At 43.0% G+C, this 27853-nt stretch overlaps 1 protein-coding gene across 1 annotated transcript in view; it reads right to left on the reverse strand.

Annotated features, from left to right (window-relative positions):
- Positions 1–2289: 2289 nt before the first annotated feature.
- LOC126109842 (uncharacterized) overlaps positions 2290–27853 on the reverse strand; it is a 56243-nt gene continuing 30679 nt past the window's right edge. Inside the window, exons 5-9 of the mRNA XM_049914900.1 lie at positions 9591–9696; positions 7498–7650; positions 6971–7127; positions 3010–3162; positions 2290–2371 (exon numbers count right to left, since the gene is read on the reverse strand). Coding sequence (XP_049770857.1) covers positions 2290–2371; positions 3010–3162; positions 6971–7127; positions 7498–7650; positions 9591–9696 — 651 coding nt within the window. The remainder of the gene's footprint in view (positions 2372–3009; positions 3163–6970; positions 7128–7497; positions 7651–9590; positions 9697–27853) is intronic.

Consider the following 27853-nt stretch of genomic DNA (forward strand, 5'->3'; position numbering starts at 1 on the left):
ATGGGCATATAAAAATTGCAGCCTTGTATTGTGAACACCCTGCTGTGAGAAAGCAAAGATTTACTACACGTTGGAAATTAAAAGCTATGTTCTAAGATGAACTTGAGAGAACAATCTTTAAAACACTATAAAGAGACAGTACATACCAATAGAATAACAACTTGTCGTCTTCTTGTCCCCGGCCCCCCCACCCCCTCGTTGACACTCTTGTGGACATCATGCTGCTGGTGGTGTGTCATTTCCAACAAAAGCCCAGTTAATGGGCATATAAAAATTGCAGCCTTGTATTGTGAACACCCTGCTGTGAGAAAGCAAAGATTTACTACACGTTGGAAATTAAAAGCTATGTTCTAAGATGAACTTGAGAGAACAATCTTTAAAACACTATAAAGAGACAGTACATACCAATAGAATAACAACTTGTCGTCTTCTTGTTCCCCGGCCCCCCCCTCGTTGACACTCTTGTAGACATCATTCTGCTGGTGGTGTGTCATTTCCAACAAAAGCCCAGTTAATGGGCATATAAAAATTGCAGCCTTGTAATGTGAACACCCTGCTGTGAGAAAGCAAAGATTTACTACACGTTGGAAATTAAAAGCTATGTTCTAAGATGAACTTGAGAGAACAATCTTTAAAACACTATAAAGAGACAGTACATACCAATAGAATAACAACTTGTCGTCTTCTTGTCCCCGGCCCCCCCACCCCCTCGTTGACACTCTTGTGGACATCATGCTGCTGGTGGTGTGTCATTTCCAACAAAAGCCCAGTTAATGGGCATATAAAAATTGCAGCCTTGTATTGTGAACACCCTGCTGTGAGAAAGCAAAGATTTACTACACGTTGGAAATTAAAAGCTATGTTCTAAGATGAACTTGAGAGAACAATCTTTAAAACAGTATAAAGAGACAGTACATACCAATAGAATAACAACTTGTCGTCTTCTTGTTCCCCGCCCCCCCCCCCCCCCCTCGTTGACACTCTTGTAGACATCATTCTGCTGGTGGTGTGTCATTTCCAACAAAAGCCCAGTTAATGGGCATATAAAAATTGCAGCCTTGTAATGTGAACACCCTGCTGTGAGAAAGCAAAGATTTACTACACGTTGGAAATTAAAAGCTATGTTCTAAGATGAACTTGAGAGAATAATCTTTAAAACACTATAAAGAGACAGTACATACCAATAGAATAACAACTTGTCGTCTTCTTGTTCCCCGGCCCCCCCCCACCCCCTCGTTGACACTCTTGTGGACATCATGCTGCTGGTGGTGTGTCATTTCCAACAAAAGCCCAGTTAATGGGCATATAAAAATTGCAGCCTTGTATTGTGAACACCCTGCTGTGAGAAAGCAAAGATTTACTACACGTTGGAAATTAAAAGCTATGTTCTAAGATGAACTTGAGAGAACAATCTTTAAAACACTATAAAGAGACAGTACATACCAATAGAATAACAACTTGTCGTCTTCTTGTTCCCCGGCCCCCCCCTCGTTGACAGTCTTGTAGACATCATTCTGCTGGTGGTGTGTCATTTCCAACAAAAGCCCAGTTAATGGGCATATAAAAATTGCAGCCTTGTAATGTGAACACCCTGCTGTGAGAAAGCAAAGATTTACTACACGTTGGAAATTAAAAGCTATGTTCTAAGATGAACTTGAGAGAACAATCTTTAAAACACTATAAAGAGACAGTACATACCAATAGAATAACAACTTGTCGTCTTCTTGTTCCCCGGCCCCCCCACCCCCTCGTTGACACTCTTGAGGACATCATGCTGCTGGTGGTGTGTCATTTCCAACAAAAGCCCAGTTGATGGGCATATAAAAATTGCAGCCTTGTATTGTGAACACCCTGCTGTGAGAAAGCAAAGATTTACTACACGTTGGAAATTAAAAGCTATGTTCTAAGATGAACTTGAGAGAACAATCTTTAAAACACTATAAAGAGACAGTACATACCAATAGAATAACAACTTGTCGTCTTCTTGTCCCCGGCCCCCCCACCCCCTCGTTGACACTCTTGTGGACATCATGCTGCTGGTGGTGTGTCATTTCCAACAAAAGCCCAGTTAATGGGCATATAAAAATTGCAGCTTTGTATTGTGAACACCCTGCTGTGAGAAAGCAAAGATTTACTACACGTTGGAAATTAAATGCTAGGATCTAAGATGAACTTGAGAGAACAATCTTTAAAACACTATAAAGAGACAGTACATACCTATAGAATAACAACTTGTCGTCTTCTTGTTCCCCGCCCCCCCCCCCCCCCTCGTTGACACTCTTGAGGACATCATGCTGCTGGTGGTGTGTCATTTCCACCAAAAGCCCAGTTGATGGGCATATAAAAATTGCAGCCTTGTAATGTGAACACCCTGCTGTGAGAAAGCAAAGATTTACTACACGTTGGAAATTAAATGCTACGTTCTAAGATGAACTTGAGAGAACAATCTTTAAAACACTATAAAGAGACAGTACATACCAATAGAATAACAACTTGTCGTCTTCTTGTTCCCCGCCCCCCCCCCCCCCCCAACTCCTCGTTGACACTTTTGAGGACATCATGCTGCTGGTGGTGTGTCATTTCCACCAAACGCCCAGTTGATGGGCATATAAAAATTGCAGCCTTGTAATGTGAACACCCTGCTGTGAGAAAGCAAAGATTTGCTACACGTTGGAAATTAAATGCTACATTCTAAGATGAAATTGGAAGAACAATCTTTAAAACACTATAAAGAGACAGTACATACCAATAGAATAACCACTTGTCGTATTCTTGTTCCCCCCCCCCCCCCCCACAACCTCGTTGACACTCTTGAGGACATCATGCTGCTGGTGGTGTGTCATTTCCACCAAAAGCCCAGTTGATGGGCAAATAAAAATTGCAGCCTTGTATTGTGAACACCCTGCTGTGAGAAATCAAAGATTTTCTAGACGTTGGAAATTAAATGCTACGTTCTAAGATGAACTTGAGAGAACAATCTTTAAAACACTATAAAGAGACAGTACTTACCAATAGAATAACAACTTGTCGTCTTCTTGTTCCCCGGACCCCCCCAACCCCTCGATGACATTCTTGAGGACATCTGTTGCTGGTGGTGTGTCATTTCCACAAAAAGCCCAGTTGATCAGCATATAAAAATTGCAGCCTTGTAATGTGAACACCCTGCTGTGAGAAAGCAAAGATTTACTACACGTTGGAAATTAAATGCTACGTTCTAAGATGAACTTGAAAGAACAATCTTTAAAACACTATAAAGAGACCGTACATACCAATAACATAACAACTTCTCGTCTTCTTGTTCCCCGCCCCCCCCCCCCCCTCGTTGACACTCTTGTGGACATCATGCTGCTGGTGGTGTGTCATTTCCAACAAAAGCCCAGTTGATGGGCAAATAAAAATTGCAGCCTTTTATTGTGAACACCCTGCTGTGAGAAAGCAAAGATTTGCTATACGTTGGAAATTAAATGCTACGTTCTACGATGAAATTGGAAGAACAATCTTTAAAACACTATAAAGAGACAGTACATACCAATAGAATAACAACTTGTCGTCTTCTTGTTCCCTGCCCCCCACCCCCCCACCCACCAACCCCTCGTTGACACTCCTGTGGACATCATGCTGCTGGTGGTGCGTCATTTCCACCAAAAGCCCAGTTGATGGGCAAATAAAAATTGCAGCCTTGTATTGTGAACACCCAGCTGTGAGAAAGCAATGATTTACTACACATTGGAAATTAAATGCTACATTCTAAGATGAACTTGAAAGAACAATCTTTAAAACACTATAAAGAGACAGTACATACCAATAGAATAACAACTTGTCGTCTTCTTGTTCCCTGCCCCCCCCCCCAACTCCTCGTTGACTCTTTTGAGGACATCATGCTGCTGGTGGTGTGTCATTTCCACCAAAAGCCCAGTTGATGGGCATATAAAAATTGCAGCCTTGTAATGTGAACACCCTGCTGTGAGAAAGCAAAGATTTACTACACGTTGGAAATTAAATGCTACGTTCTAAGATGAACTTGAGAGAACAATCTTTAAAACACTATAAAGAGCCAGTACATACCAATAGAATAACAACTTGTCGTCTTCTTGTTCCCCGGCCCCCCCCAACTCCTTGTTGACGCTTTTGAGGACATCATGCTGCTGGTGGTGTGTCATTTCCACCAAACGCCCAGTTGATGGGCATATAAAAATTGCAATCTTCTAATGTGAACACCCTGCTGTGAGAAAGCAAAGATTTGCTACACGTTGGAAATTAAATGCTACGTTCTAAGATGAAATTGGAAGAACAATCTTTAAAACACTATAAAGAGACAGTACATACCAATAGAATAACAACTTGTCGTCTTCTTGTTCCACGGCCCCCCTCCCCACAACCTCGTTGACACTCTTGAGGACATCATGCTGCTGGTGGTGTGTCATTTCCACCAAAAGCCCAGTTGATGGGCATATAAAAATTGCAGCCTTGTATTGTGAACACCCTGCTGTGAGAAAGCAATGATTTACTACACGTTGGAAATTAAGTGCTACGTACTAAGACGAACTTGAGAGAACAATCTTTAAAACACTATAAAGAGACAGTACATACCAATAGAATAACAACTTGTCGTCTTCTTGTTTCCCGGCCCCCCCCCCCCCCTCGTTGACACTCTTGTAGACATCATGCTGCTGGTGGTGTGTCATTTCCACCAAACGCCCAGTTGATGGGCATATAAAAATTGCAGCCTTCTAATGTGAACACCCTGCTGTGAGAAAGCAAAGATTTGCTACACGTTGGAAATTAAATGCTACGTTCTAAGATGAAATTGGAAGAACAATCTTTAAAACACTATAAAGAGACAGTACATACCAATAGAATAACAACTTGTCGTCTTCGTGTTCCACGGCCCCCCTCCCCACAACCTCGTTGACACTCATGAGGACATCATGATGCTGGTGGTGTGTCATTTCCACCAAAAGCCCAGTTGATGGGCAAATAAAAATTGCAGCCTTGTAATGTGAACACCCTTCTGTGAGAAAGCAAAGATTGACTACACGTTGGAAATTAAATGCTACGTACTAAGATGAACTTGGGAGAACAATTTTTAAAACACTATAAATAGACAGTACATACCAATAGAATAACAACTTGTCGTCTTCTTGTTTCCCGCCCCCCCCCCCCCCAACCCCTCGTTGACACTCTTGTGGACATCATGCTGCTGGTGGTGTGTCATTTCCACCAAAAGTCCAGTCGATGGGCATATAAAAATTGCAGCCTTGTAATGTGAACACCCTGCTGTGAGAAAGCAATGATTTACTACAGGTTGGAAATTAAATGCTAAGTACTAAGACAAACTTGAGAGAACAATCTTTAAAACAATATAAAGAGACAGTACATACCAATAGAATAACAACTTGTCGTCTTCTTGTTCCCCGCCCCCCCCCCCCCCCCCCCAACCCCCTCGTTGACACTCTTGAAGACATCATGCTGCTGGTGGTGTGTCATTTCCACCAAAAGCCCAGTTGATGGGCATATAAAAATTGCAGCCTTGTAATGTGAACACCCTGCTGTGAGAAAGCAAAGATTTACTACACGTTGGAAATAAAATGCTACGTTCTAAGATGAACTTGAGAGAACAATCTTTAAAACACTATAAAGAGACAGTACATACCAATAGAATAACAACTTGTCGTCTTCTTGTTCCCCGGCCCCCCCCCCCCAACTGCTCGTTGACACTTTTGCGGACATCATGCTGCTGGTGGTGTGTCATTTCCACCAAACGCCCAGTTGATGGGCATATAAAAATTGCAGCCTTGTAATGTGAACAACCTGCTGTGAGAGAGCAAAGATTTGCTACACGTTGGAAATTAAATGCTACGTTCTAAGATGAAATTGGAAGAACAATCTTTAAAACACTATAAAGAGACAGTACATACCAATAGAATAACAACTTGTCGTCTTCTTGTTCCACGGCCCCCCTCCCCACAACCTCGTTGACACTCTTGAGGACATCATGCTGCTGGTGGTGTGTCATTTCCACCAAAAGCCCAGTTGATGGGCAAATAAAAATTGCAGCCTTGTAATGTTAACACCCTTCTGTGAGAAAGCAAAGATTTACTACACGTTGGAAATTCAATGCTACGTACTAAGATGAACTTGGGAGAACAATCATTAAAACACTATAAATAGACAGTACATACCAATAGAATAACAACTTGTCGTCTTCTTGTTTCCCGGCCCCCCCCCACCCCCTCGTTGTCACTCTTGAGGACATCATGCTGCTGGTGGTGTGTCATTTCCAACAAAAGCCCAGTTGATGGGCATATAAAAATTGCAGCCTTGTAATGTGAACACCCTGCTGTGAGAAAGTAAAGATTTACTACACGTTGGAAATAAAATGCTACGTTCTAAGATGAACTAGAGAGAACAATCTTTAAAACACTATAAAGAGACAGTACATACCAATAGAATAACAACTTGTCGTCTTCTTGTTCCCCGGCCCCCCCCCAACTCCTCGTTGACACTTTTGAGGACATCATGCTGCTGGTGGTGTGTCATTTCCACCAAACGCCCAGTTGATGGGCATATAAAAATTGCAGCCTTGTAATGTGAACACCCTGCTGTGAGAGAGCAAAGATTTGCTACACGTTGGAAATTAAATGCTACGTTCTAAGATGAAATTGGAAGAACAATCTTTAAAACACTATAAAGAGACAGTACATACCAATAGAATAACAACTTGTCGTCTTCTTGTTCCACGGCCCCCCTCCCCACAACCTCGTTGACACTCTTGAGGACATCATGCTGCAGGTGGTGTGTCATTTCCACCAAAAGCCCAGTTGATGGGCAAATAAAAATTGCAGCCTTGTAATGTGAACACCCTTCTGTGAGAAAGCAAAGATTTACTACACGTTGGAAATTAAATGCTACGTACTAAGATGAACTTGGGAGAACAATCTTTAAAACACTATAAATAGACAGTACATACCAATAGAATAACAACTTGTCGTCTTCTTGTTTCCCGGGCCCCCCCAGCCCCTCGTTGACACTCTTGAGGACATCATGCTGCTGGTGGTGTGTCATTTCCACCAAAAGCCCAGTTGATGGGCATATAAAAATTGCAGCCTTGTAATGTGACCACACTGCTGTGAGAAAGCAAAGATTTACTACACGTTGGAAATTAAATGCTACGTTCTAAGATGAACTTGAGAGAACAATCTTCAAAACACTATAAAGAGACAGTACATACCAATACAATAACAACTTGTCGTCTTCTTGTTTCCCGCCCCCCCCCCCCCCAACCCCTCGTTGACTCTCTTGTGGACATCATGCTGCTGGAGGTGTGTCATTTCCACCAAAAGCCCAGTTGATGGGCATATAAAAATTGCAGCCGTGTAATGTGAACACCCTGCTGTGAGAAAGCAATGATTTACTACACGTTGGAAATTAAATGCTACGTACTAAGACGAACTGGAGAGAACAATCTTTAAAACACTATAAAGAGACGGTACATACCAATAGAATAACAACTTGTCGTCTTCTTGTTCCCCGGCCCCCCCACCCCCTCGTTGACACTCTTGTGGACATCATGCTGCTGGTGGTGTGTCATTTCCACCAAAAGCCCAGTTGATGGGCAAATAAAAATTGCAGCCTTGTATTGTGAAGACCCTGCTGTGAGAAAGCAAAGATTTACTACACGTTGGAATTTAAAAGGTACGTTCTAAGATGAACTTGAGAGAACAATCTTTAAAACACTATAAAGAGACAGTACATACCAATAGAATAACAACTTGTCGTCTTGTTGTTCCCTTGCCCCCCCACCCCCCACCCCCTCGTTGACACTCTTGTGGACATCATGCTGCTGGTGGTGTGTCATTTCCACCAAAAGCCCAGTTGATGGGCAAATAAAAATTGCAGCCTTGTATTGTGAACACCCTGCTGTGAGAAAGCAAAGATTTACTACACGTTGGAAATTAAATGCTACGTTCTAAGATGAACTTGAAGGAACAATCTTGAATACACTATAAAGAGACAGTACATACCAATACAATAACAACTTTTCGTCTTGTTGTTCCCCGTTCCCCCCCCCCCCCCCTCATTGACACCCTTGTGGACATCATTCTGCTGGTGCTGTGTCATTTCCACCAAAAGCCCAGTTGATGGGCAAATAAAAATTGCAGCCTTGTATTGTGAACACCCTGCTGTGAGAAAGCAAAGATTTACTACACGTTGGAAATTAAATGCTACGTTCTAAGATGAACTTGAGAGAACAATCTTTAAAACACTATAAAGAGACAGTACATACCAATAGAATAACAACTTGTCGTCTTCTAGTTCCCCGGCCCCCCCCAACCCAACGTTGACACTCTTGAGGACGTCATGCTGCTGGTGGTGTGTCAATTCCACCAAAAGCCCAGTTGATGGGCAAATAAAAATTGCAGCCTTGTAATGTGAACACCCTGCTGTGAGAAAGCAATGATTTATCACACTTTGGAAATAAAATGCTACATTCTAAGATGAATTTGAAACAACACTCTTTAAAACACTATAAAGAGACCGTACATATCAATAGAATAACAACTTCTCGTCTTCATGTTCCCACCCCCCGTCCTCCTTGCCTCTCTCAGGGACATCATGGTGCTGGTGGTGTTTCAATTCCACCAAAAGGGCAGTTGACGGGCAAATAAAAATTGCAGCCTTGAATTGTGAACACACTGCTGTGAGAAAGCAAAGATTTACTACACTTTGAAATAAAATGCTACGTTCTAAGGTGAACTTGAAACAACAATCTTTAAAACACTATAAAGAGACAGTACATACCAATAGAATAACAACTTCTCGACTTTTTGTTCCCACCCCCGCTGCTCCTTGCCACTCTCGTGGACATCATGCTGCTGGTGGTGTGTCAATTCCACCAAAAGCCCAGTTGACGGGCAAATAAAAATTGCTGCCTTGTAAAGCGAAGACACTGCTGTGAGAAAGCAACGATTTAGTACACTTTGGAAATAAAATGCTGCTTTCTAAGATGAACTTGAAGAAACATCTTCAAAAAACTATAAAGAGACAATACATACCAATAGAATAACAACTTGTCGTCTTCTTGTTCCCCCCCCCCCCCCCTCCCCCTTTTCACCTTGCCACTCTCATGGACATCATGCTGCTTGTGGTGTGTCATTTCCACCAAAAGCCCAGTTGATGGGCAAATAAAAATTGCAGCCTTGTAATGTGAACACCCTGCTGTAAGAAAGCAAATATTTACTACACATTGGCAATAAAATGTGACGTTCCAAGATGAACTTGAAAGAACAATCTTTAAAACACTAAAGAGACCGTACATACCAATAGAATAACAACTTGTTGTCTTCCCGTTCCCCGCCTCCCCCCCCCCCCTCCCAACCTCCGTGCCAATCTCGTGGACATCATGCTGCTGGTGGTGTGTCATTTCCACCAAAAGCCCAGTTGATGGGCAAATAAAAATTGCAGCCTTGTAATGTGAACATCCTGCTGTGAGAAAGCAAAGATTTGCTACACTTTGGAAATAAAATGCTACGTTCTAAGATGAACTTGAAAGAACAATCTTTAAAACACTATAAAGAGATAGTACATACCAATAGAATAGCAACTTGTCGTCTTCTTGTTCCCACCCCACACCCCCTCTTTGCGACTCTCGAGGACATCATGCTGCTGGTGGTGTGTCATTTCCACCAAAAGCCCCTGTTGATGGGCAAATAAAAATTGCAGCCTTGTAATGTGAACACCCTGCTGTGAGAAAGCAAAGATTTACTACACTTTGGAAATAAAATGCTACTTTCTAAGATGAACTTGAGAGAACAATCTTTAAAATACTATAAAAAGACCGTACATACCAATAGAATAACAACGTGTCGTCTTCCCGTTCCCCGGCTCTCCATCCCCCCTCTTCACGCTGTGCCAATCTCATGGACATCATGCTGCTGATGGTGTGTCATTTCCACCAAAAGGCCAGTTGACGGGCAAATAAAAATTGCAGCCTTGTAATGTGAACACCCTGCTGTGAGAAAGCAAAAGGTTTCCTACACATTAAAAATAAAATGCTACGTTCTAAGATGAACTTGAAAGAACAATCTATAAAATACTATAAAGAGACAGTACATACCAATAGAATAACAACTTGTCGTCTTCTTGTTCACCGCCCCCCCCCCCCCCCCCCCAGCCCCCGATGACACTCTTGAGGACATCATGCTGCTGGTGGTGTGTCATTTCCACCAAAAACCCAGTTGATGGGCAAATAAAAATTGCAGCCTTGTAATGCGAACGCACTGCTGTGAGAAAGCATAGATTTACTACACTTTGGAAATAAAATGCTATGTTCTAATATGAACTTGAACGAACTATCTTTAAAACGCTATAAACCTTCAGTACATTCCAATAGAATAACAACTTGTCCTCTTCCCGTCCTCACTCCTACTCACAATTCGCAGGGATGTCATGCTGCTGGTGGTGTGTCATTTCCACCAAAAGCCCAGTTGATGGGCAAATAAAAATTGCATCCTTGTATTGCGAACACCCTGCTGTGAGAAAGAAAGGTTTACCACACTTTGGAAGTAAAATGATACATTCTAATATTAACTTGGAAGAACAATCTTTAAAACACAATAAAGCGTCAGAACATACCAAGAAAAAAACAACTTCTCGTCTTCCCGTCCCACATGCCCCCACCCCCCCCCCACCCCTCCGCCCCCCACCCCACCCCCCTCAAAGCCCTTGCGGACAGAATGCTGCTGCGGGTATTACATTTCCACCAAAAGCCACGTTGATGTGCAAAATAAAAATTGCAGCTTTTTAATGCAAACACCCTGCTGTGAGAAAGGAAATATTTACTACACTTTGGAAATAAAATGTTATGTTCTAATGTGAACTTGAACGAACAATCGTTACAACACTATAAAGCGTCGGTATATACCATTACAATAACAACTTGTCGTCTTCCCGTTCCCCGCCCAGCTCGCCCCTCTCGTTGACATCATGCTGCTGGTGGTGTGTCATTTCCAACAAAAGCCCAGTTGATGGGCAAATAAAAATTGTTTCAGCCTTGTAATGCGAACACTCTGCTGTGAGAAGGCAAAGATTTACTACACATTGGAAATAAAATGCTATGTCCTAATATGAACTTGAAAGAACAATCTCTAAAACACTATAAAGCGCCAGTACATACCAACAGAATTACAACTTGTCGTCTTCCCATTCCCCTGCCCTTGCCACCCTTGTGTGGACATCATGCTGCTGGAAGTGTGTCATTTCCAACAAAAGCCCAGTTGATGGGCAAATAAAAATTGTTTCAGCCTTGTAATGCGAACACTCTGCTGTGAGAAAGCAAAGATTTACTACACATTGGAAATAAAGTGTTACATTCTAATATGAGCTTGAACGAACAATCATTAAAACACTATAAAGCGTCAGTACATACCAATAGAATAACAACTTGTCGTCTTCCCGTACCCATTCCCCCCTCGCCCCTCTCGTGGACATCTTGCTGCTGGAGGTGTGTCATTTCCACCAAAAGCCCAGTTGATGGGCAAATAAAAATTGCAGCCTTGTAATGCGAACACCCTGCTGTGAGAAAGCAAAGATTTACTACACTTTGGAAATATAATGCTACATTCTAATATGAACTTGAACGATCAATCTTTAAAACACTATAAAGTGTCAGTACATACCAATAAAATAACAACTTGTCCTCTTCCCGTTCGCCCCCCCCCCCCTCCTCCCCTCGCCCCTCTCGTGGACGTCTTGCTGCTGGTGGTGTGACATTTTCACCAAAAACCTAGTTGATGGGCAAATAAAAATTGCAGCCTTACAACGCGTACACCCTGCTATGAGGAAACAAAGATTTACTACATTTTGGAAACAAAATACTACGTTCTTATATGAACTTGAAAAAACAATCTTTAAAACACTCTAAAGTTTGAATACATAGAAATAAAAAGAAAACTTGTCGGATTTCCCCCCCCCTCATGGACATCATGCTGCTGCTGGTGTGTCATTTCCTTCAAAATTGCAGTCGATGGGCTAAGAAACATTGCAGCCTTGTATCAAGAACATTCTGATGTGAGGAAATAAAAATTTACTCCATTTTGGATATCAAATACTTCTTACTTATATGAAGTTGTTGTAGCTAACTTTTAAAAATTATAATTGTTGAGTACTTACCATACATTCATTTGTTATTCACGTGACACATAATGATTAGTCAACAATGTTAGTCATGGATTTTTTTTTGAGCCACTATTTAGTTACTGCTTCCTTACTGACAACATAATGCTCTCAGGCTTCTATCAAATTGGTTGCTGCACTTCTCGTAACATCTTTTGGTTAATGTCTGATAATAGTTTGGTTACCAGATGCTTCAGACGAGGTCATTGATACAGGTGTACTTTATATTATACACTGAAGATGCTTAGAATGTTGGACACCTGCCTAACATTGTGTAGAGCACACGCGAGCACGCAGATGTGTCCCAACATGACGTGGCATGGATTTGTCTAATTTCTGTATATTGAGCAAGCAGTAAAGGAAACAAAAGAAAAGTTTGGAGTAGGTATTAAATTCCATGGAGAAGAAATAAAAACTTTGAGGTTCGCCGATGACATTGTAATTCTGTCAGAGACAGCAAAGGACTTGGAAGAGCAGTTGAACGGAATTGACAGTGTCTTGAAAGGAGGATATAAGATGAACATCAACAAACGCAAAATGAGGATAATGGAATGTAGTCGAATTAAGTCGGGTGATGCTGTCCCTCAGCATTAGATTAGGAAATCAGACACTTGAAGTAGTAAAGGAGTTTTGCTATTTGGGGAGCAAACTAACTGATGATGGTTGAAGTAGAGAGGATATAAAATGTATACTGGCAATGGCAAAGAAAGCGTTTCTAAAGAAGAAAAATTTGTTAACATCCAGTACAGATTTAAATGTCAGGAAGTGGTTTCTGGAAGTATTTGTATGGAGTGTAGCCATGTATGGAAGTGAAACGTGGACGATAAATAGGTTAGCCAAGAAGAGAATAGAACCTTTCGAAATGTGGTGCTACAGAAGAATGCTGAAGATTAGATGGGTAGATCACATAACTAATGAGGAGGTATTGAATAGAATTGGGGAGAAGAGGAGTTTGTGGCACAGCTTGACAAGAAGAAGGGACCGGTTGGTAGGACACGTTCTGAAGCATCAATGGATTACAAATTTAGCATTGGAGGGCAGTGTGGAGGGTAAAAATTGTAGAGGGAGACCAAGAGATGAATAAACTAAGCAGATTCAGAAGAATGTAGGTTGCAGTAAGTACTGGGAGATGAAGAAGCTTGCACAGGATAGAGTAGCATGGAGAGCTGCATCAAACCAGTCTCAGGACTGAAGACCACAACAACAACAGCTACAACAACAACAACGAAATTTCGCAAATTTGTTTGTCTAGGTGACATACGTAAGTGATTAACATTGTAAGATCTTAAGTTTTTGAGAGCGTGAGATGAGCCACAGCATATGTGAAATGCTAGTGTATGAATAATAACCATAAGAGACAGAATGTTGCATGCAAACGTGGACGCACTGTGTTGCACAGGTGCTGGATCTCAGTCTGTGGGAATGATATCCGTGCCTGTTGCACTTGGTCGGTCAGTACAGGGACTGTTAACGCTATTTACAGATAACGCTGAAGTTGTTGCCTGACGATGTCATTAAAGACAGATGCGGTGATTGAACAGGCCAAGGCAACACGTCGACTAGTTTGTTGGGTTACAACAGCGCTACGCTGGCGAGCGTTATCCTGTTGGAAAATATCTGCAATGCTGTTCAAGAATGGCAGTAGAACAGTTCGAATCATCAGACTGGCATCCAGATTTGTAGGCAGAGTGCGTGAGATAACCACGAAAGTGTTCCTGCTGTCGTACGACATCGCACCCGAGATCATAGCTCCAGTGTGTCTAGCATGTAGACGGGTTGGATGCAGGCCCTCAACTGACACTCTTCTATCCCACACACGGCCATCACTGGCATCGAGGCAGAATCACTTTTCATCAGAAAACACAACAGACCTGCACCCTGCCCTCCAGACCGAAAATGGGGGTGTTTTGGGGTCAGTGGAATACACGGTACAGGGCGCCTGGCTCGGAGCTGTCCTTGGAGTAACAGATTTGTAACAGTTCATTGTGTCACTGTGGTGGCAACTGCTCCTCAGATTGCCGCTACAGAAGCAATACGATTCGCTAGAGCCGTGTGCTGATCATGATGGCCTCTGCTCTCGGTAATGAAAGGCCATCTGGAGCCCGGTCTTTTTGCGAACGTACAGTCTCGTGACCAACGCTGCCAGCAATCACGTACAACGCCTACATTCCTACCAAGTATTTCTGCAATATCGTATAAGGAACATCCAGCTTCTCGTAGTCCAATTCCACGACCGCGTTCAAATTCGGTAAGGTGTTGGTGATGGAATCTTTGTCACCTTAAAGACATTTTTTACTAGCAAGAACTCTTCACGTCCCATCTCAAAGCTAACTAACGCTCCCGACCATTGCAGTGCGTATTTCAAGCGAACCTGATTTTCACTCTCCTACATCCCGTTTACATGGGACGCCCAAAACCTAATTTCGTACATCGATTTCCCAATAACGATTTTGGGTGGTCATGTACACGCTTCAAAGTCGATTCTGGAAATCTACATCTACATCCATACTCCGCAAGCCACCTGATGGTGTGTGGCGGAGGTTACCTTGAGTACCTCTATCGGTTCTCCCTTCTATTCCAGTACCGTATTGTTCTTGGACAGGATTGTCGGTGTGCTTATGTGTGGGCTCTAATCTCTCTGATTTTATCCTCATGGCCTCTCCGCGAGATATACGTAGGAGGGAGCAATATACTGCTTGACTCTTCGGTGAAGGTATGTTCTCGAAACTTCAACAAAAGCCCGTACCGAGCTACTGAGCGTCTCTCTTGCAGAGTCTTCCACTGGAGTTTATCCTTCATCTCCGTAACGCTTTCGCGATTACTAAATGATCCTGTAACAAAGCGCGCTACTCTCCGTTGGATCTTCTCTATGTCTTCTATCAACCCTATCTGGTACGGATCCCACACCAGTGAGCAGTATTCAAGCAGTGGGCGAACAAGTGTAGGTACTGTAGCCTACTTCCTTTGTTTTCGGACTGCATTTCCTTAGGATTCTCCCAATGAATATCAGTCTGGCAGCCGCCCGGAGTGGCCGTGCGGTTCTAGGCGTTACAGTCTGGAGCCGAGCGACCGCTACGGTCGCAGGTTCGAATCCTGCCTCGGGCATGGATGTGTGTGATGTCCTTAGAATAGTTAGGTTTAATTAGTTCTAAGTTCTACTTCCAGATAATTCATGGAATTAACTGCTTCCAGTTGCTGACCTGCTATATTGTAGCTAAATCATAAAGGATCTTTCATTCGCAGCACATTACACTTGTCTACATTGAGAATCAATTGCCATTCCCTGCACCATGTGTCAATTCGTTGCAGATCCTCCTGCATTTCAGTAGAATTTTCCAATCCGCTTGTCATTGCCCGTTTTCCGATTCCGCAGTCGATTTTCGCTGCCATGTAAACGCAACCGGATTTGAAATGTACTTGGGCTGTCATGTTTCGTATTGTTTCTGAAAATTTTCAGCCAATACGAAAGAAGTGGATTTTCGTGCAGTGAAGGATAAGTAGAAAATTTACCCTGAAGCTGTTTACGCCTCGTCTAACTGAATAGAAGCAGCGATTGTGCTGACTAAATCATAAACAGTAAACAGCTGTTTTCCAGGAGTCATTTAACTGCGCTAGCAAATCCGCTTCAGACATTAAAATTTAAACACAACAGCCAAAAACGGTTTCCGAAATTCGGTTTATGTCTTTGAGAAGATGTGTCGCATGTAAACGTAGTGATAGTGGCACTACTACCGCATCTCTTCTGCGCCTGGCAAGAAACTGGAATAGACATCATTTTTCAACTGTAGAAACACGCCTACCAAGAATCTTTTATGTCGCACAACTCCTTCTTGGTGTTGCAATTTTTTCCCGTCAGTGTGTTTAGTGAGTTGAAGTTTGTGATATCGCAGTTCTGTAATTTCGATCACGTATTCATTGATTACGCAGACATTAAGTAAAGTGGAGTAGCTGCACAGAAGAGAAAATGAGGGTTTATGACCTTATCTGATGTGCGTTTGATCACCACAGAAATTTTGTTGCAATATTATTATTGAATTATATTAGCGGATTAAATTGATAAACACGTGTCACTTTCGTCTGAAATGCTGCCGTTTAAGGTTAATTAGTCCCTGTCACAAATTTTCCCTTTCTCAGTAGAATGAAGATCGTGTTTAGTGATCCTGACGTTACTCGTATTAAATGATCCCGACAGACTGCTCAAAATCTGCGTTGATTCTGGTACTGTCTTCTGGGTTGTCTTAGGCTAGGCGCAAACTGAGATGCGTGTAACATGTGTGACGTGACACGACGCGAACACCATACTTCGCACGCGCCGACTGGCGACGCTCTGCGCTGACAGAACCGAAGCGCGCACAAACGATTTTACAGAAACTATTCACTGAAAATATTTGATTTTTGTGGTGTCACCGCCAGACACCACACTTGCTAGGTGGTAGCCTTTAAATCGGCCGCGGTCCGTTAGTATACGTCGGGCCCGCGTGTCGCCACTATCAGTGATTGCAGACCGAGCGCCGCCACAGGGCAGGTCTAGTCTAGAGAGACTCCCTAGCACTCGCCCCAGTTGTTCAGCCGACTTTGCTAGCGATGGTTCACTGTCTACATGCGCCATTTGCAGAGACGACAGTTTAGCATAGCCTTCAGCTACGTCATTCGCTACGACCTAGCAAGGCGCTATATTTAGTTACTATAATTCCTATCTTCAAGAATGTATTCTGAACAGATAATATTGTGAATCATGTACCGTGAAGAGCGACGTTCATCATTAATGGATTAAAGTTAAGTATCAAACTAATTCCGTCCGCTTTCTGAATTCTAATTCCTCGTCATGTTGCAGACCTCACGTCAGTATAGTTCTTCCCTCCTCACGCCAGCCTGCGTGAGCTAAAACGCGTGCATTTCGGCCTCCACTGGTAACACGGTGTTGGCTCTTCTGCCAACACAACAATTTTTGCCTTACTTGTAGCGTTATATGTCAGCTTCGTGGTGAAGTGCCCATCATCTCGCTAATGACCATTCTTATTGTGATGTGCACATTTTAGTAAGACAATGCGCAAAACTCAAAAAGTTTGCAACGAAAATTAGGGGTCGCTATGATTTTGCGTTTGGTGCGTATTACACCATATGTTGCTGTGTATGAAATTTAGCTAACATGTTGAATTTTTATTTAGACTTGGGAGGAGGTCTCTATCTGCGTCCGATCTCGAGAAAATTGATCCCATGTAGCGCGCTCACTTCGATCTCACGCCCGCGAGAATGAAATACTCGCAACGTCTCTCGTATCTCCTAAACCGTTCGAGACATCGAAACGAAAGTTTGGCGAATTATAGCACACAAGGAGGAGAGTGTTTTGCCAATTCTTAAACACACGGAACTTTCTTATCTATGGCAATACATCAGTACTTATACTTCCATCTCTGTTTATTTCACTCCAGTGACTGAAATTTTCTGAGAGTTATCGACAGCTAGTGAAACAAGAGCTTCCTAGTATGAAAATAAACATGAAATTTCTTCTTTTATGTTACTGCAAACCGACACTATGAGGTTTTTCGTAAGCTATTGAGCTCTGTGATTCCCAATTGCTTGTTTAATGAGGCACTCCGTTTCGGAATTCTGTCTCAATAGCTGCTGTGAGATGAGTTTGGAAACTCACACTGTGACAAAGGAAGTACAATCGAACCAGTCACCAAGAGAAATGTGGCTGTTACTCACAAACGGTGATGCTTCTTCGAATGAGGAAAGGTTAACAACTCACACAAAAATATATTGCCCATTCTGTTGGAATTTTGGTGGAATCCCCGTAACCCATCGTTTTTTAACACTGAGCGACTGGAATGCAAACTTACCGAAGGATTTTATTCCTTCTCTTGATCTGAGCAGTATGAAAACAATGACGAGCGTTCCTTCAGGGGGAATGATAGGCACATGCCAGATACTGGTTACTCAACTACGGCTTGACAAACTGACAATGTGTGATGGCGAATAAAATAGTTGTTATTGAGAAAAATAAACAACTGATCTGTCGTACAACACAATGGTCAGTGTATTGTCAGCAGCGGAGCATAATGCACGCGACAGGAATGCACAAGCTAGCCATGTGTGCCTTGCGAGTTGGAGTTCGAAAAACATTGTCATGAAAGTACATCTGCCTTTGTCACCTGTACATTTCAACAAATTAAATATATCTAATCCTAACACTCTTTTGGGATATTCCTACTTTCGTAATAATACCGACCATTTCCTTCATTTGTGTAGCCTGTTGTACAATTACTTTATTAATGCTGATAATGTGCATGCAGCAATTGAAATGCTTTTTCTCATTACGGCGAACCAATTAAAACATTGTTATTTGTGAAAATTCCTGGCAGATTAAAACTGTGTGCCCGACTGAGACTCGAACTCGGGACCTTTGCCTTTCGCGGGCAAGTGCTCTACCATCTGAGCTACCGAAGCACGACTCACACCCGGTACTCACAGCTTTACTTCTGCCAGTATCTCGTCTCCTACCTTCCAAACTTCCATTCTGGATTGTTATTTGTGACTGCTTTTCGACTGTTTCTAGCTTGCAGCGGAAATGTGATGTTCACATGCATGTAGTACAGTGTGTCGTATTACATTATTATATCCATATCAGAGTAATCACAGTGAGACTTCCATACTTCAGATCTTGGACGCTTTTTACCAGGAGCACAAAGGGATCACGACTGTGGAGATTATCCCTTTCTAAATTTTTGTAACAGATCGTACAGATACGCCAGCATACTAGCCAGCGAGAAGATACCCTTGTTTTACTTTCCTGCCTTGCTTCTTAATCACGTGATTTTATAATATTCCTTGCTTCCTTATTCACTACCCTCTGTCCCTTCTAGCGATCTGAAAACACCGCGGAGGCATATGATACAATTCCAGCGGCCAATGGCTCATCAGTTACTGAAGTATGCATTTTTCTTGACAGAAGAAAAATACAACAAAACAAAACAAAACTATACAGATATAAATAACAGAAAAGTATAATGTACTAAAGAAGAAAGATGGAGCGTTGAAATGGCGAAAAACGAAACACTACCCAAAGGCAATAAAATTTAGTACACAGTAAGGCAAAATTTATCGTATGGGCAATCCTACCACAGCTGACATGCGCCGTTCCGATGTGAGCATATGGCCGGGCTACTCTCCCCTCCCCGCCTCGAACTTCCCACGGTGCTAGCGAGGCACGCGCCGGAAACTGTGTCACAACCACTTAGTCGAGGAACAAACAAGTGTATGTATGATGTTTAAGTATGAAGTCAGGAATTTTGTGACTTGGAACGCATACAGATAAATGATGTAGAGATGTTTCCGTCCCACGGTGACTGTTGTAACACAAAGACGCAATAGTGCGGGTATTTCATAACGACCTACACTGTCCAGGTGTTCAATTATCAAACAAAGTTCACTCACCGAAGGGATCGCACACCCATATCCTCAAAAGTGGATGGAGGCCATTGATCATCTGGGACATCTGCTGCAACCCTGTTTCTAACAATTATTTCTTGTATAGTAAATTAGATTTTACAATTGCAGGAAGTTACGTAACAGCGAATGTTCTTTGACTCTACTTCCAAGAGGACGTATTCGTACCTGAAAGATTGCTACTGAAAAACGCCGCCTCATTCTTTTTTGCGATCTCGATTTTCTTGCCTGATTTTTCACATGCCCTACCGCGCCAGCTGTAAATAAGGGAGCTCCTAAGGTATCTGATAATCTGCAGTTTAGAATTATGAAGAAGAAGCTGTTCTATGATCATCAGGTCACACGAAAGAAGGTTTCGCTACGACTGTGATCAGCAAATACTCCAGAGGGACGGTTGACATTGTGTTGTGTGAGCTAGAGGCGCGCTCTGCACTTAATGCCGAGGCACCAACTCTGCTGTGTCTGTATTGAAAGATTCCGTCGGGCTTTCAGCAATGATCGGGTGTATTTGAATATCTGTTCGGAATGGTTGTATGGATCAGTGGACAACTGCTGAGAAGAAACGGTTACTAAATCAAAATGACTAAACAGAGTAAGCAGTTTGGATGGAGGTAAAGCAGAATTTGTGGGCCAATAATTCTCACTATGTAATCTACAACTGGACGCAAACAACTCAAGTGCAACCACATATTAACATTTAAAATCTCGTAAATGATCACTAAACATGAGACATCTACTATTTACTATTTTATGACAAGAAACTAGCCGGCCGGAGTGCCCGAGCGGTTCTAGGCGCTACAATCTGGAACCGCAAGACCGCTACGGTCGCAGGTTCGAATCCTGCCTCGGGCACGGATGTGTGTGATGTCCTTAGGTTAGTTAGGTTTAGGTAGTTCTACGTTCTCGGGGACTGATGACCTCAGAAGTTAAGTCCCATAGTGCTCAGAGCCATTTGAACCAATTTGACAAGAAACTACGTAAGTCTATGAAAATCGACATGGATTTCGCAAACTGAGATTCCGCGAAACTCAGCTCGTTCTGTTCCTCCATGAGATCCACAGCGCTCAGATTGATGCCGTGTTCCTTGATTCCAGTGAGGCATTTGACACCGTCCCGCATTGCCGTTTAACGAAAAAAATACCAGCTTACGGAGTATCGGAGCAGACTTGCGATTGGATTTAAGACTTTCTTGCAGATAGAACACAACATGTCTCTCTTAACGGAACAAAATAGACAGATGTAAAGGTAATATCCGGAGTACCACAGGGAAATGTGACAGGACAGTTGCTGTTCAAAATATATATCTAGTAGAAAGCATCGGATGCTCTTTAAGGCTATTCGCGGTAATTTCCAAGAACGGTTGCCTATCGAAGTCGCTGGATCGAAACGCTACATATCGAACGTTCGATCGTAAATCGATCATGCAACTCTGGTGGCGGGCGTTATGAGTATGTTTACGATGCTCACTACAGCAACGGCAAAAGAGGAGCGTTACAAAAATACTTGCAATTACAAGGGAGACGTTTTTCCTTACTCGTCGTCGGTGTTGTCGTCATGTTACAGTCCATTATGGTGGTCTGAATGGATAATTTGGAAGAGTCGAAACATGTATTCTTCCTGATACTCGTTCGTTTCCCGCCCTGTCCACAATGAAATTGTAACAGTATTTCAAGTTTCAAACTGTTCTTACGAAGTCTTACACACTTAGCACCACCACACTCTACACAGCCCCTTCTTCCCTTGTCTGGTAGTACCACAGTCTAATGTATAGTGGATATGAAAACAGCGCCCAAATTACTTGTTTCACCACTGTTGGACATCAGTGAAACGAGTTCAGTGATCAGACTACCAAATGTGGAAGTCCAAACAGACCTCGGAGAGGCAAACAGCATAAGATACGTGTTTGGTTATGTATTACAGAAACTGCTTACAATTCATGACTGTTATAAATGTAGGACAGTACTTGTAGATGTCAGCCAAGACTTAGATGAAAATGAAAAAGTTTATTGTCATTTTAAAAGTTATGAAGGCAACTTTGGAAGTCTATTTATTTGTACAGAAGGTGTCAAAGAATTTTTAACTCATTGTGCGACTAAGATGACTTCTACTTTTGATGAATATGCTCACATAAGTAATTGTGGTGCTTTCTTTGTGAACATGTTGATGGACATCCTCAATTTTCCACCTGGGTGCTGTGCTGAAACCAAGCTGCTGTTAATAAGACTGTTTGTGAAAGTGAGGCTCTTTTACATCACAGTTTAGTCAACTATCAGCCGCCTTTAGTGAATTAGCAGTCTAGTTAAAAGTTGATTAACTCTCTACAGTAAATTGACTTCTTAGAATGGATAGGATGTGTGACTGCTGTGCACGGACGCAGGAGGAGCTGGCCACTGTTCGCGAACAGCTGAACGTGTTGATGGCCGCGGTCAGCCGTCTTCAGGCTGCTGCCTCGGAGTGTAGCGGCAGTGGGGAGTCTGGTGCGTCGCAAGGTACACCCCAGGTGTTACATGCTTCACCCACTGTCCCTGATGTCGAGACATCTTCGCGGGTACCGGGCGCCGTTGGGCCACCCTCTCCCCAAGGGGAGTGGCGGGTTCAGCGGCGTTCGCGGCGCACGAGGCGGAGGGTAAATGTGGAGGCAGGCCGTGTGGCATCGCCCGCTCTGCCTGTGAGTGGACATGTGGCCGCTCCTTCAGCAAGGTCCGAGCAGGCACGCGGGGGGAGGGGTTTATTAGTTATTGGTAGCTCCAACGTTAGGCGGGTGAAAGAGCCCCTTAGGGAAATAGCGGAAAGGTCTGGGAAGAAGGCCAGTGTTCACTCTGTTTGCTTGCCGGGGAGTCTCATCCGAGATGTGGAGGAGGCCCTGCCGGCGGTGATAGAGAGCACTGGGTGCACCCGACTGCAAATTGTTGCTCATGTCGGCACCAGTGACTCCTGCCGTCTGGGTTCAGAGGTCATCCTCAGTTCGTACAGGCGGTTGGCGGAATCGGTGAAGGCGGAAGGCCTCGCTCGCGGGGTGGAATCAGAGATAACTATTTGTAGTATCGTTCCCAGAACCGATCGCGGTCCTCTGGTTTGGAGCCGAGTGGAAGGCTTAAACCAGAGGCTCAGACGATTCTGCGACGATCTGGGTGCATATTTCTCGACCTCCGCTATCGGGTGGAGAAATGTAGGGTCTCCCTGAATTGCTCAGGTGTGCAATACACGCCGGAAGCGGCTACAAGGGTAGCGGAGTACGTGTGGAGTGCACATGTGGGTTTTTTAGGTTAGAGAATTTCCTCCCTAGGCCCGACAAGACGCCTCCTGAGACGCGGCAAGGTAGGAGTAGGCAAAATGCAACAGGGAATAACAATATTAATGTGCTAATAGTAAACTGCAAGAGCGTCTATAGAAAGGTCCCAGAACTGCTCTCATTAATAAACGGTCACAACGCCCATATAGTACTAGGGACAGAAAGTTGGCTGAAACCAGACGTAAACAGTAATGAAATCCTAAACTCAGATTGGAATGTATACCGCAGAGACAGGCTGGACAGTGAAGGGGGAGGTGTGTCTATAGCGATAAGAAGTGCAATAGTATCGAAGGAAATTGACGGAGATCCGAAATGTGAAATGATTTGGGTGAAGGTCGCGGTTAAAGCAGGCTCAGACATGGTAACTGGATGTCTCTATAGGCCCCCTGGCTCAGCAGCTGGTGTGGCAGAACACCTGAAGGGAAATTTGGAAAATATTCCGAGTCTATTTCCACACCATGTTACAGTTGTGGGTGGAGATTTTAATTTGCCGGATATAGACTAGGAGACTCAAACGTTCATAACGGGTGGCAGGGACAAAGAATCCAGTGAAATTTTTTTAAGTGCTTTATCTGAAAACTACCTTGAGCAGTTAAACAGAGAACCGACTCGTGGCGATAACATATTAGACCTTCTGGTGACAAACAGACCCGAACTATTTGAAACAGTTAACACATAACAGGGAATCAGCGATCATAAAGCGGTTACTGCATCGATGATTTCAGCCGTAAATAGAAATATTAAAAAAGGTAGGAAGATTTTTCTGTTTAGCAAAAGTGACAAAAAGCAGATTACAGAGTACCTGACGGCTCAACACAAAAGTTTTGTCTCAAGTACAGATAGTGTTGAGGATCAGTGGACAAAGTTCAAAACCATCGTACAACATGCGTTAGATGAGTATGTGTCAAGCAACATCGTAAGAGATGGAAAAGAGCCACCTTGGTACAACAACCGAGTTAGAAAAATGCTGCGGAAGCAAAGGGAACTTCACAGCAAACATAAACATAGCCAAAGCCTTGCAGACAAAAAGTACGCGAAGCGAAATGTAGTGTGAGGAGGGCTATGCGAGAGGCGTTCAATGAATTCGAAGGTAAAGTTCTATGTACTGACTTGGCAGAAAATCCTAAGAAATTTTGGTCTTATGTCAAAGCGGTAGGTGGATCAAAACAAAATGTGCGGACACTCTGTGACCAAAATGGTACTGAAACAGAGGATGACAGACTAAAGGCCGAAATACTAAATACTAAATGTCTTTTTCCAAAGCTGTTTCACAGAGGAAGACTGCACTCTAGTTCCTTCTCCAGATTGTCGCACAGATGACAAAATGGTAGATATCGAAACAGACGACAGAGGGATAGAGAAACAACTAAAATCGCTCAAAAGAGGAAAGGCCGCTGGACCTGAGGGGATACCAGTTCGATTTTACACAGAGTACGCGAAGGAACTTGCCCCCCTTCTTGCAGCGGGGTACCGTAGGTCTCTAGAAGAGCGTAGCGTTCCAAAGGATTAGAAAAGGGCACAGGTCAGCCCCGTTTTCAAGAAGGGACGTCGAACAGATGTGCAGAACTATACACCTATATCTCGAACGTCGATCAGTTGTAGAATTTTGAAACACGTATTATGTTCGAGTATATATGTCTTTTCTGGAGACTAGAAATCTACTCTGTAGGAATCAGCATGGGTTTCGAAAAACACGGTCGTGTGAAACCCAGCTCGCGCTATTCGTCCACGAGACTCAGAGGGCCATAGACACAGGTTCACAGGTAGATGCCGTGTTTCTTGACTTGCGCAAGGCGTTCGATACAGTTCCCCACAGTCGTTTAATGAACAAAGTAAGAGCATATGGACTATCAGACCAATTGTGTGATTGGATTCAAGAGTTCCTAGATAACAGAACGCAGCATGTCATTCTCAATGGAGAGAAGTCTTCCGAAGTAAGAGTGATTTCAGGTGTGCCGCAGGGGAACGTCGTAGGACCGTTGCTATTCACAATATACATAAATGACCTTGTGGATGACATCGGAAGTTCACTGAGGCTTTTTTCAGATGATGCTGTGGTGTATCGAGAGGTTGTAACAATGGAAAATTGTACTGAAATGCAGGAGGATCTGCAGCGAATTGACGCATGGTGCAGGGAATGGCAATTGAATCTTAATGTAGACAAGTGTAATGTGCTGCGAATACATAGAAAGATAGATCCCTTATCATTTAGCTACAAAATAGCAGGTCAGCAACTGGAAGCAGTTAATTCCATAAATTATTTGGGAGTAGTCATTAGGAGTGATTTAAAATGGAATGATCATATAAAGTTGATCGTCGGTAAAGCAGATGCCAGACTGAGATTCACTGGAAGAATCCTAAGGAAATTCAATCCGAAAACAAAGGAAGTAGGTTACAGTACACTTGTTCGCCCACTGCTTGAATACTGCTCAGCAGTGTGGGATCCGTACCAAATAGGGTTGATGGAAGAGATAGAGAAGATCCAACGGAGAGCAGCGCGCTTCGTTACAGGAACATTTAGTAATCGCGAAAGCGTTACGGAGATGACAGATAAACTCCAGTGGAAGACTCTGCAGGAGAGACACTCACTATCTCGGTACGGGCTTTTGTTAAAGTTTCGAGAACATACCTTCACCGAAGAGTCAAGCAGTATATTGCTCCCTCCTACGTATATCTATCGAAGAGTGTAAAATCAGAGAGATTAGAGCCCACACAGAAGCATACAGGCAATGTTTCTTTCCACGAACAATACGAGACTGGAATAAGAACCGATAGAGGTACTCAGGGTACCCTCCGCCACACACCGTCAGGTGGCTTGCGGAGTATGTATGTAGATGTAGATGTAGATTAAATTCAGGAATCAAGACTTAGTCTGTAGGAGCAAGAGAAGAAATAAAAAAGTGATGAGGCTGGCTTATTTGGGTTGCTAAAGTGTTAGGACTGACTCGTTCGTTTAATTTTATTTTCCGTAAATGTATCAATGGGATATAATAAAGTTTTAAAACAGTCATGCTTTTTATTGAGAAAACCTGATACCACAAAGAATAAGACGGGAATTGTATTTTTGGAAGCAGGCTTCCTGCAAAACAGAACTTAGGCCTAATGAAAAGTGATAAGTCGCTTCACTTTTACACAAGGAAGAGCATCTATATACTTCATATGTGGGATATACAGTGTGTATTCTCTTACTTTCAGTGGAGTAAGTGCGATTGTATGCTACTTCTTAATTATTTCTTCAAGAATATGTTGCAGCTTATGTCACTTCATTCAATAGTTTGTGCCCTGTTTACTTATATTTCACGATTATTTATGTCTCTCACTGCTCTCCTAACACTTGTGACGTAAAAATGTATTAACTATTTTGTAAATTACGCACAAAACGAATTAAAAACAAACATTATTTTTACGTCGCATCTGCGTCAGAGGAAGGCGAGCTTTCTGGCCACTAGGGGCGCTAGTGTCACTTGAACTGTGAAATGGTAACAACTTTTACAGCAGTGAGTGTCGCGACTGTATATATAATAGACTGTGGTAGTACTCCATATTCGCGACAAAAAAAAAAAAAAATAGCTCTGAGCACTATGGACTTAACTTCTGAGGTCATCAGTCCCCTACAACTTAGATCTACTTAAACCTAACTAACCTAAGGACATCACACACATCTATGCCCGAGGCAGGATTCGAATCTGCGACCAAGGCGGTCGCGCGGTTCCAGACTGAAGAGCCTAGAACCGCTCGGCCACTGCGGCCGGCCGCAACAAAAAGACAAACAATTTTTCTCGCTGGATAAACATGGAATTAGATTTTTCCATGTGAGAGAACCCGCCGAAGAAACGTCAAGAACACCAGACATCCCACTCACTAACGACGTAAATCGTCTGGGTTTCATTAGCAACTCACAAATAATTCGCGGAGGTATGTCATTCAGAGCAACTACTGGAACAACGGGAAACAGATAAAAATGACGTTCACAAATGATTGATCACAACGCCCGCCACAGGAATCGCATGATCGATTTACGATAGCACGTTCGATATGTATCGTTTCGGCCCAGCGGCTTCCATAGGCAATCATTCTTGGAAAATACCCTATTCCCAGATAATGCCGTTGTCTATACCAAAGTAGCAGCGCCAAATGGTAATAGAATTTTCAGAACGACCTGCAGAGAACTGATGAATGATGCAGGCTATAGCAGTTGATCCTGAACGTAAATAAATGTAACATATTGTGCATATATAGGAAAAGAAATCCACTACTGTACAATTACACTATTGAGACAAACAGCTGGAGACAGCGTCTGCCATAAAATACCTAGGCGTAACTGTTCAGAACGACCTTAAGTGGGTGATAATATAAAACAGATAGTGGGGAAAGCAGACAACAGAGTCAGATTCATCGGAAGAATCTTAAGGAAATATAGCTCATTCGGGAAAGAAGTGGTTTATAAGGCGCTTGTTCACCCGATTCTTGAGTATTGTTCATCTATCTAGGATCCCTGTAAGGTAGGACTGACAGAGGAGGTAGACAAGATCCAACGAAGAGCGGCGCGTTTCGTCACGGCATCGTTTAGCTGGCGAGAGACCGTTACGAAGATACTAAACATACTCACATAGAAATTTCGGGACAGGAGGAGTCTGACAACTTATTACTTCCCCCCACATACATCTCGCGTATTGACCACGCGGGAATTCGAGAAATTAGAGTCAATACAGAGGCTTACCGACAATCATTCTTCCCACGAGTGGAGGGATCAGATAGTGGTACCGAAAGTAGCCTCCGCCACACACCATTAAGTGGGTTGCGGAGTATGATGTAGATGTTGATGTAGATGAACTGTTAGAAACCTGCGTCATATTTGTGAATTGAAAGTTGTAACACAGGAATCCGATTTTTTTATTTAAATACCGTTGGATTCGAAGCTAATCTTAGACCGTGAAG

Source organism: Schistocerca cancellata, chromosome 12 (genome assembly GCF_023864275.1).
Source record: "Schistocerca cancellata isolate TAMUIC-IGC-003103 chromosome 12, iqSchCanc2.1, whole genome shotgun sequence".
Lineage (NCBI taxonomy): Eukaryota > Metazoa > Arthropoda > Insecta > Orthoptera > Acrididae > Schistocerca > Schistocerca cancellata.